Genomic DNA, 12065 nt, shown 5'->3' on the forward strand with positions numbered 1-12065 from the left:
ACTCACAGCCAGGAGTTCTGGTTCAAGGTTGACTCAGCCTTCCATCCTTCTGAAGTCAGTAAAATTGTTGAGGGCAATGTGCTGGCTTTTGTAAATTGCTTAGAGAGTACTATATAGCACTATGGAGCGGTATGTAAGTGTTGTTACTGTTGCTAAGTAATGTGTTCATATGCTTTATGACATCTCTTAGCAACAAATACTGTGGTCCAAATTGCTATAGTTTTCAAGTCATGAATTAAAGCTTAATGTTATAGGCGCATCCAGACACTGAGACTTATTTAAGAAAATATTAATACAATATTTAATTAAATGATTATATCACAGTACAGCTGCAAGTACTCTAAGACATCTTTTTTTTTTGCTGTAACGTATCTGAACTTCTGTGCTGCAATAAAAGTACAGTGGTACCTCTACTTAAGAACGCCTCTACTTAAGAACTTTTCTAGATAAGAACCAGGTGTTCAAGACTTTTTCGCCTCTTCTTAAAACCCATTTTCTACTTAAGAACCCAAGCCCGGAAAAATTTCCCAAGAAATGAGAGCCGCACAAAAGCCCGGCCAGTTTCCTGCCATTCTCCCTGGGTTTCTCTCTCTGGCACAGTGTATGGGAGGCAGCCTCGCACCAGGTTTATGGGAGGCGCGTGCTCCTCCTCGCCACCTAGAGTCCTTCTTTTTTTTTTAAGCCTTAAAGTTTTGGATTTTTTTGATTCCCTTCACCTCACCTTCTTCCTTCGGAAGTGTCTGTCCTCCTCCTCTTCTTCCTCCTCCTCCTCCCACCCACTTTCCTAATGGGTTTGCACACATTATTTGCCTTTACATTGATTCCTATGGGAAAATTGCTTCTACTTACAAACTTTTCTACTTAAGAACCTGGGCACGGAACGAATTAAGTTCTTAAGTAGAGGTACCACTGTGTGAAGGATATAGTCAAGCTATCTTCAGCAGGTAAAAGAGCTTACCAAAGATGCTCTACGAGATCGTCGACTCATTGGCTGATCAAATGGCGGACTATTTATTTGCAACTTTTCAAGATATCCATCAGGTATCCTAATGTCTGCAGGTAGTGATAAGCGTTTATTCAAGTCCTGGAGAAGTAAACCAACACTAGTAAGAGGACATACATATTTTAAAAAATTGTTTCCATAGAAAATAAAAATGTCAATATTTACTCAGTGATGTAGGCATAATCTTACTGATTAATAAGAACACATAAATGAAGCAAACAGGCTGTTTTTATTTAAAGACACAATTGCAATGTTCCATCTGAAGTTGTTAATCTTTACTTTTCAAAATAGCAAAAGAGAATGTTACTTTCTTTAATGGAAATAAGAGTTTTCTTTAATTTTGCCAATATCTGATTTACACTTTCTATGTGCTGCTATTTAATGGTTGCCCCAATTTTTCCAGACTAAATGTGACAAAGCTATCTTAATATCCTTCACATGTAGTGAAATTCAGAGTGCTTCATAAAAATTTAAACATTTGGACCCGGGATACACATATGTTATTTCTTGATTATCTTAAGGTATCATTGCAGGATGATCCTGGTATCAGTGCTTTTTACATCTGACTGATCTGATGGTGATTTCGCAAGTGCCGGTAGTGTTTAAGTGATGCTCAAGTTATTTCGGGGTTGTACCCAAGGCATTCTATTACTATTGGCACTATCTTCTTTCTTTTGGCACAATCCTTCTCTCAATGCTAGCGTCACCTAGCATAGCAATTTCAATGTACCAGACTTTCTTCTTTTCAATAATTGTTATATGAGGTATGTTGTGAACAACATGCCTGTATGTTTGGATCTTAAAGTCCCATATGACCTTAGCCTGCTTATTTTCCAAAATATCTCAACTTGACAGTCCCAGTAGTTTAGTGGTTGTATTCAAATCCAAACTCTGGCAAAATCTTTGATGAATACTGTATTTCTGGCGACTTGATCACAATGCTGCAATTTGTGAATTTTTTCTGCAGCCACTCATCAAGTGGTCAATTGTTTCATCCTTTTTATTACAAAGGCAATATTTGCTGTTGTTTGCTACATGTTAAGTTTTTGCCTTCATGGAATTACTTGGCAAAGCTTATTTCTTGAGCCACAAAAATTAAGTCTTCAGTTTCTTTCTTTAACATTCCTGAATTTAACCAACTCCGGTTATGATTTTATTCATCTTTTTATGAGATGAAAATATTTACATTAATAATAAAAAGTTAATTATATTCAAATAAAACTGCTCAAATAAAAAATAATTTAAAATGTAAAAACTGTTAAGTTCTGAAAGTAAATGTAAGTCAATGTTGAAATATGAATCATGGTAAATCATTTCCTGGTTTATTATATCATTATGATCAAGGCATGACAGGAACACAGTCAGCTAATGGAAATGAATAATACTTTCCTTGTACAAAATAGGTTATTCTACTGCAAAGAAAGACTGGGTAATTACTACAACATTTCAATCATCCTGTGTTATTCAATGTCCTTATGAAATATAGGTAATAAATGAGTTGGGGAGGAGTCTTGCATTGCAAAAACAGCTATCTCATCCTATTTACATGACAATGGTTTGTGTCTTTGTTGGTCTTTCAAATTTTCAGAACCTTTCAAAGATGATGATGTTATGCTGACCTTCTTCAAATGGGCTTTTCTCTATTGCTCATGATGATAATTAATCATCTTGACAAAGCTGCTTACGCCTTAATGCAGACATTACTACTAAGGAAGATGGAACACCCAATAATATTTGTAGGCCTCACTGCTACTTCACGATACAATCATTTAAGCATTACATTTGCCTGTATTTTTAACTCAGAAAGACTATGCAGTGGGTCATTTTTATGAAGAATTGTATATTGGGCCAATGCTTTATGCATAAGGATCTGTGGGTTGGGATGCTAACACTAAGCACTGCAAAAAGGAGTTTTACAATGGATCTCAGGGGACAGAATGGTGTTAAAGGGGGAGAAATCTCTGTGGAGTGAAGCTTTCAAATAAATATACAGTGTTCCCTCGATTTTCGCAGGGGATGCGTTCTGAGACCGCCCGCAAAAGTCGAATTTCCGCGAAGTAGAGATGCGGAAGTAAATACACTATTTTTGGCTTCCCTTAACACTTTAAACCCCTAAATTGCAATTTCCCATTCCCTTAGAAACCATTTAGATTATTACTCACCATGTTTATTTATTAAAGTTTATTAAAAAAATATTTATTAAAGGCAGACAAAAGTTTGGCAATGACACATGATGTCATTGGGCAGGAAAAACCGTGGTATAGGGGGAAAACCCGCGAAGTATTTTTAAATTAATATTTTTGAAAAACCGTGGTATAGACTTTTCGTGAAGTTCGAACCCGTGAAAATCGAGGGAACACTGTACTCAACTTCTTTATATTTCTATATGACGTGGTAGAGTGCTATCACTTTGCATGTCAGAAACTGTTTTGCTCCTTTGAATTTCATATGGCTTTCTCCCTTCCTAGGGATCTGCTGCACAACTTGAGGTTTGATCACACAAACCCACATTGCCTAAATTATGCCATTTACATCTATGGTCATATCAGATAGCCTTTTCCAGGGAGTGCGCTTTACACACATTCAAAATTCCAATGCATCTAAAATGGAACACACCTCAAAGAGGGCAGAGAGCATGAATAGACTGATTTTGCAACAGAAATGTGTTACCACAAAAATGGGGTGGAATCACTACTCCATAGATAGAGAACATAAAAGCATTTTATTTAGCATTTTGAAATATTAGAGAGCTGTAATTGTAGATTCTAACATACTTTTGGAATGATAATTAAAAAATGAAAGCTTCCCTATTTTAATTAACTCTCCAGTCAATCTTTTAAAATTATTAACTGGATACATCAGAAAAATGTCATGTTTGAAACATGTTATCTGTTGCACAGTGCATAATGCCAGCAAACTGAAACACATTTTTTTATCAATTGGGGAATCCAAGTTTATAAGGCACTTTCTAGAAAGAGAAAAATTCTGATACTTAAGAGACAGAACAAGTTTCATATCCAAAATGTGATTTTAAAAGTGAATAAATAAAAGCCTAACCCTATTCTATTGACAACAGAATGAAGATCTAATAGCAAATCTAATTCAGAATCAGAATGAAGAAATATGTTATCATCTTTGATTTTCCAACTTATCTGTATTTTCATTGCTTCATTTTCAGATCTCCTCTGTAGAAACAAGCAGTTCTGCTCCTAAAGTATTTTTTATTATTTCACCTCAAACTTTTATATCTGATTGAATCTTTCAGTCCAGGGACAATTCCAATGGTCTTGTGACACAGACATATTCATTAGCTTTGAAACCTCAAAGAATTTTAATTGAATGAATGAAAACTACAGTATATGTTATAGCGCATATGTATAATTTTTTTCAAGTGGTGCACACTATTGTATTATTTTGTACCTGTATCCAAGTGTCACCAGATTTTATATAGGAAAACAGACACTTTATGACATCTTTTGGCTTTTAAAAATTATTTATAATTGCTTTAAAAAGTAACTGAGCTCAGTGGTCACCAACTAGGTGTTCTATTACTGTTCTAATACCAGCAAATAATCCATTGTTGAGTCAGGAGTTATTAAGGATAAGGATATTATGCTTTGATTATTGTATATGTTAAAAGGAATAAAAGACTTTCAGTTTAGATTTTTAACATGAAACAGAATGAATGCCAATATTTCCCTCCCTTCTTCTAATGTTCTTTCACATTTTACTTGCCAAGGCTATATTGTTGATATATAAGCTAATAACTATAGTAATCTGAAACTCAGCTCAATATGGACAACATATCAGTTAATCATGTTAAACATATTGATTTGGTTATTGATTTAACCAAATCATAGTTAAGCTTTTGAGTTATTCTAAGAAAATCACAGTAAAAAACAGCACTTACGTTTTTAATGAAGAAAAGGTTTAATTCAGAAAGCCACAATGAAAATCATCTATATTTAAATTAGAAATTTAATTTAAATATAGATTCTTAAATTGACAATTAAAACAGTATTTCAAATTTTACTGTAATTTCCACAAATACTGGCATTCATACAGATTGTTATAAATGAAGGAAATTAAGTACTTTTTCCTCCTTTTGTTTACAGTCATGCACAATTCCGCTTTTAAACAGGAAAAGAGAAATCTGGGGAAGTCAAGAGCTTTCCCATTGTACTCAGTTTTGGAGCATTGTGCAGATTAATAGGCAGCATTAAATGATAGCGTCATGAGTAAGAGATGGTTTTTCCAAAGCTACACATTTCAAACTAAAGCCTACGTTGCCATATTTTCAGTTGAGGCTCAATTTCCAAAAAATTAGCCTAACTTTGATTTCCCAGTAACCTTTGAGGTCCAAAGAGAGGAAATATTCTAAAAGCATATTTACCCACTTCCTGGGCCGTTATTTATTATTTAACTTATGGTAGTACAACTTTCATTCACAAGTGTTCTGTAAACAGTAAATAAAATTATTTTATGGCTAGCCAATTCAATACAAGGAAATGACATCACTTGAGTGAAGAACCCAATGCTGGGTACACTTCTACCTGCTGTTTGTAATAAGTTATTTTTAAAAAGTAATTTGTGCTAGGAAAAAATACGATTCAAAGCAGTGAAACCATGTATTTTAATGTAACAATTTACATTAAAATTCCAATGATTTCCCAACAGTTGCTAAAGGTGATTCAAATAGTTGAATAGCTTATAACCAGGATTTCTCAAGGACTACTTGTGCTCCACAATAGACTTTCGTGATCACAAAGGATTGCGCTAAAGTCCTTTAAGGCATGCATAAGTACACCATTGTGCCTACTGTCCCTATTCTACTGTCCTATTGCCTAATTTACCTGTACCTACTTTGCTAATGTTTATGTTTATACCAACACCTACTATCTTGTACATCTTTGACAAATAAAAATGAATAAAATAAAAATAAATAAAACAAAGGACTGTGCTAAAGTTCTATGCTACATCTAACTGAAGGTTGAAATACATTTTGGGGAACCAAGCAAAGGTCAGATCTAACCTCTGGAATATACTTTCCTGACAATTGTTGGGCAAAGTCTGGATGGTGCAAAGCTCCAATATGGCATATTCTAGAAATATAGTCTATATAGCAGAAAGTAGATATATAGAAAGAATAAATAGAAAGAGTGGAATGAACTTATTTGATGGTTATATACATTGAAAAATGCTACACTATTTTGCTATAATATGGCTTGGACTTTCAGGCTTAATGTGAACCCACCAAATAGTGTTTTTTTCCATAAAGCAAAACAAAGCAAACCATGGATTGTCACAACGTATAATTTCAGTGGCAATGTACCATGGAGTATGTTGTTCTTCCAGTAATTTTAAAATCAACAGAAATTTCAGAATCCTTATATTTGGATGTGATAGAACAATTTTGAGATAAAATATTCAAAAAAGAGAGAAAATCAAGTACTAAATTCAAAGTAGGCAGCATTCTGTCCAGTCTCACCATTTTCTTTATTCAGATAAAAGCATTTAAATGTCAGCAAATTTGTTAAGAATGCAGAATGGAATGGTATAGAATCTTTATGGGCCAAGTGTGATTGGACACACAAGGAAATTTGTCTTTGGTGCATATCTTCTCAGTGCACATAAAATAAAAGATATATTTGTCAAGAAACATGAGGTACAGCACTTAATGATTGCCATGGGGTACAAATAAGCAATCAGGAAACAATCTATATATTATTAGACTGCGCCAAATTTAGCAAATTAACATACGAGATACAAAACCAACAAAATAAGGACTATTACAGAGTGTGGGAGAAAATATACAACTGGGTGGAAATTAAGAAAAAGGTATAGCAAATAGAATTGTAAAAGATAAATTTTGTATATATATAAATTGTAAATGTTTAATGCCATTTTGTATGATGTTTAAATGTTTGTATGTTAATTTTTTTTTTAAAAAAGGAAACAATCTATATTAATATTTTTAGAGTAGGAGTTGAAACAATTTGTGTCCAGGATGCGAGGGGCCAATAAATATTTTCACAGTCCTCTTTTTGACTCATGCAGTATACAGGTCCTCAATGGAAGGCAAGTTGCGAATATTTGGGGTTTTTTGCGGTTCTGAATTATTCTTTGAAGTCTGTATCTGTCTTGTGGGTTGCAGAATTGAACCAGACAGTTATAGAAGTGCAGATGACAGACTCAATAATTCCTCTGTAGAATGGTATCAGCTGAAATTGATCTAGACTTATTTTATTTATTTATTGGACTTTATGCCGCTTCTCTCCGAGGACTCAGGGCAGCTCACAACATATAATAAAACAATGTATCACATCCTAAAACCAATTAATTAAATCTAAAAATCTAAAAAACTCAAAACCCATTAAAAACTGTCATTCCCATTCGATCAACTTTCTCTCAACACATTCATCGGCCAGGGGGCAAGGATCTAATGGCTGCAGCCTGCCGGCATAAATGAGTCTTAAGACTTTTGAGAAAGGCAAGGAGGGTGGGGGCAGTACGAAATCCAGGGGGAGCTGATTCCAGAGGCCCGGGGCCCCATAGAAAAGGCTCTTCCCCTAGATCCCACCAACCAACATTGTCTAGTTGATGCACCTGGAGAAGGCCAACTATGTGGGACCTGACCAGTCACTGGGATTCGTGCAGCAGAAGTAGGTCCCGTAGGTATTCTGGCCCGATGCCATGTAGGGCTTTATCGATCATAACCAATAGTTTGAATTGCATCCTGAAACCAATTGGAAGCCAATGCAGTCCGCGGAGTGTTGGGGAGATATGTGCATGTCTGGGCAAGCCCATGACTGCTCACACGGCTACGTTCTGCACAATTTGCAGTTTCTGGACACTCTTTAAAAGTAGGTCATGTAGAGAGCATTGCAGTAGTTGAATCTTGAGGTGATAAGGGCATGAGTGACTGTGAGTAAAGACTCCCTGTCCAAATAGGGCCGCAACTGGTGCACCAGGCGAACCTGGGCAAACACCCCCCTTGCCACAGCTGAAAGATGATGTTCTAAAGTCAGCTGTGGATCGAGGAGGACGCCCAAGTTGCAGACCCTCTGAGGGGGTCAAAAGTTTCCCCCCCCCCCCAGGGTGATGGATGGACGGACAGATGGGAGTGTCCTTAGGAGGCGGCTTCCCTGGATCCAAGGGAGGGTAAAAACACCCTCCCCCCATCCCTCCACAGGCTCTCTGGAAGCCAAAAACACTCTCCCAGAGCCTCTGTGTGAGCCAAAAATCAGCTGGCCGGCACACACATGCACGTTGGAGCTGAGCTAGGGCAACAGCTCGTGTGCCAGCAGATATGGCTCCACCTGCCACTTGTGACACCCGTGCCATAGGTTTGCCATCACTGGACTATCCCATTCCTAACACTTTATGAGTTCTAACCAGAAAAATTAGTTTCCTGGCTGGAAGTTATAAGAAATGCAATAAGCCCTTTGTCTTCTAGAACCCTATGCCCATGTCCTTTCACCATGTTTCCCTAATATACCTGAAGGGAATCAGAATGAATACATCCGATTTACAAGAAAGAAATGTAATGTTATATTAAAACTATCTTTCTTCAACCTGCTCCTTTTCAGCTGTGTCGAATTACTTCATCTCCAGTAGCTAACTGGCAGAACTGATGGAAATTCTATCTAGGGCATGTTATGTTTTATATGTTACACATTTAATAATAACTTTCAATTTTTTAAAAATCAGATTAAATATGTAGTACAGGGTCAGTTACTCTGAACATGAATAGCTTTACTTAAAACACCCTAACAGGAACAAAAGTAATGCAAACAAATCTCAAGTCTTTTGTTAGGATAATGCCTCTCCTATGAAAAACTAGATTACCTCCATAGATATCCGTCTGTGTATCCTGTTCCTGAGACAAACACCTGTTGGGGATTGAACTTCATCAGATGATGTTCCAGAAGCTTGGTCACTCTCGCCATCTGATCCCATTTTTAGGTTTTCGTGTACGATATCTAAATTGAACAAAACCAATAATTATTTAACTGATACTTGAGAAAGAACTTTCCATCACCTGCAGTCATAGTTCTCAGGCCTTAATGTAACTTTCTGTCAGTAGAAAGCAAACCAGCTTTCTATTTGTTATTCTTTGGCAGATGACAAATATATTTTTATTTAGAAACATTTTTGCTAATTCAACTAGTTTCTCTGCTGAAAGTTTTACCTGTAGTTGTTTGCGTGCTTTCATATATCATTTTTATTTGTTCTTTTATCTGTATTTTATTCTCAGTCACTCAGATTATCTTTATAAATATAAATATTTGATTATTTGGTTTGAAATATGAAGTCAAACCATATTACACATTATTAATACTTTGAAATTATAAATGTTAGTCCAGTTACAACACTTTTGTCCTATCTTGAATCATTAATTAACAATTGATCTTACTTTAATTTTATAATTTAAAAAAACAAAACAAAAAGCAATAATGTAATATTGATACAGTAAGAAAAAGGAGCTGTATTAAATTAAAATACACATAAAATTTGTTATTTGCCAATAACTACAGTATTTGCTGCAGTAAATATAAAACTCAAGCTGCTAAAATTGTTCTTCCTTGAACAACATAAGAAAATGGCAAAAAAATTAACCTTTTTCTAATAAGAAGTACCTGGTGTCTTTAAATAGCTGCTACAGGCACCTTTTAGATGTAACAATGACTGGAAAATAGATGGCATATTTTTTTGGGGGGGGGGTGTGACCAAAGTTCAGCCATCATACTTCTTAATTTAGCAAAACTACTTTGCAAACATGTTTTTCAAAATAATTATGTAGCAATATCCTAATTACATGTTAATCATTTCATCTCTTCCTACTCTCTGCACCTTTCCCGTTATCATCCCCCTATGATCTCCTTTCAATTCTTCTATTTTAAGGGAGGACGCTGTGAGTGCTTTGGAACACTGACCAACTGCCCATAATCTTTATTTCCAGAAAAGGAAAGGTTTTTGGGCCCTGAGAGGACAAGACACATTCTGTGGAGTAAAAATGGCACATAGCCACAGACAAGCAACTTCACTTTGAAACATTTTCTCCTCTCCAATCCCCAATCCCCACAGAGTGAATTATCATTGGGTACCTTCTACAAACAAGAGTTGTTGCCCATTAATCTCCAATATGTTAGATTAAACTATAAAAAATCCCCTGCCTGAGGGAGATGAGCGGTTAAAAAAATATGAAATAATAAATTAATAAGTAATAAAGAACCATTAAAGATTTTTGGTACTTTTTATGTACAGTACATCGATGCTACTAATAAATAGCTGATAAATTACTAATAAATAGCATTTCAAAGGACATTAAATTTGAAAGAGGTATAATGCAGGTTAAAAAAGTGTAGTAAAAGAGGATAGTCTTTTATATATGACAATATTCGTTTTAACAAGATATATAGGAAACACTGAGAAAGATGAAGGCATTGTTTGAAAAGGTCACCTATAGATGTTTTGTTTTCGGAGCTAATGTTGAGACACCAACATTTTAAATCATTCAGCTTTTAAGAATACAAAAGAGACTTCTGTTGATCAGAAGTGACAATTGTCTTCTGAGATGGATTTGCTTTGGTCTACAGCAGTGTTTTTCAACCAGTGTGCCGTGGCACACTAGTGTGCCGCGAGACATGGTCAGGTGTGCCGCGAAGCTCAGAGAGAAAGAAAGCAAGAGAGAGAGAAAGCAAGAGAGAAAGAAAGCAAGAGAGAGAGAAAGAGAAAGAAAGAGCAAGCGAGAAAGAGAACAAGAGAGAGAGAAAGAAAGCAAGAGAGAGAGAAAGAGAACAAGAGAAAGAGAGAGAGAGAGAAAGAGAGAGAGAGAACGAGAGGGAGGGAAGGAGAGAGAGAGAAAGACATAGAGGGAGGTAGGGAGGGAGAGAGAAAGAGAGCAAAAAAGAGAGGAAGGAAGAGAAAGAAAGGGAGAGATAAAGGAAGAGTAAGGAAGGGAGAGAAAGAGGGAGAAAGAAATAGAGCGAAGGGGAGGAAGAGAGAGAGAGAGAATTTTTTTGTTCAAACTTTTTTTATCCCCCCCCCCCCCCCCGGCTCAATGTGCCCCAGGGTTTCGTAAATGTAAAAAATGTGCCGCGGCTCAAAAAAGGTTGAAAATCACTGGTCTACAGAATTGCAAAAAAAATATCTTTAATCCCGAATAATTTATTTATTTATTTATTTGACTTTTATTTGACTTCTATGCTGCCCAATCCCGAAGAATTGAAGAATAAGCTTTTATTTACTTGAAAAGCAAAAATGATTTTTTTTAAAAATTAACAAAAAGCACTGCATAGTAAAAATAATTCAAATTAGGGGTAAAAAAATTCCGTTTTTTAAAGCTTATTTAAAGCAATCACCTAAATGAATTAAGTTACAGATGCAGGAAATGAGCCAGACCAATCTTTACATATCTCCTTATCAGATAAAACAATACTCTGTTCACAAGAAATGTTTCTATGTCCCAAGCTTATTGACATAAACATTACACCTCTGGGAAACCTAATTCAGACAAAGAACAGGCAAGTTTGTCAGTTAATTTTCGGTAAGGATAGGAAGAAGACCTGATGCACTCATGAATATTTAAGCAATATGCCATGGATACAGTAACATAAATCCATATAATTGATTTAGACAACAATATAATTGAAAACGGATGGTTTGCTGATAGATATAGGAAGGAGACTAGATTGGCTATAAGCTTTGGGCAAGCAGATTTTCACAGCTGTCAGTTCAAGCTAATGAGCTCAAGGTACCCTGTATTATCTTTTTTTCCCACTTAGGAAAGCCATTCATAAATGTTTATCATATGAATGGAAAAAGGAACTGAAAATAAGACTGTAGCAATTTCCATATATAAATTTAAGATAACATTACTCTTTATATTCTGTGTGCAGTTTGGATCAACAGTACTTGCAAAAGGACACATGAAAGTGAAAGTAGAGTAGCACACAAGAAAATACTAGAAGGGAGAATAGAAGATTGATAAAGGAAAACTCTTTATATTCAAATGTTTAATATTTTTTAGCATAAGATGCAGTACTGGGTCCAAGGTCCT

The 12065-nt window shown here is 35.5% G+C and overlaps 1 protein-coding gene across 1 annotated transcript in view; it reads right to left on the reverse strand.

Annotated features, from left to right (window-relative positions):
• The window catches only part of CDK17 (cyclin dependent kinase 17), an 88713-nt gene that overhangs the window by 23743 nt on the left and 52905 nt on the right, over window positions 1–12065 (reverse strand). The window contains exons 4-5 of the mRNA XM_070755860.1: window positions 8852–8985; window positions 959–1084 (exon numbers count right to left, since the gene is read on the reverse strand). Coding sequence (XP_070611961.1) covers window positions 959–1084; window positions 8852–8985 — 260 coding nt within the window. The remainder of the gene's footprint in view (window positions 1–958; window positions 1085–8851; window positions 8986–12065) is intronic.

The sequence above is a fragment of the Erythrolamprus reginae genome, chromosome 6 (assembly GCF_031021105.1).
Source record: "Erythrolamprus reginae isolate rEryReg1 chromosome 6, rEryReg1.hap1, whole genome shotgun sequence".
NCBI classification, from domain to species: domain Eukaryota; kingdom Metazoa; phylum Chordata; class Lepidosauria; order Squamata; family Dipsadidae; genus Erythrolamprus; species Erythrolamprus reginae.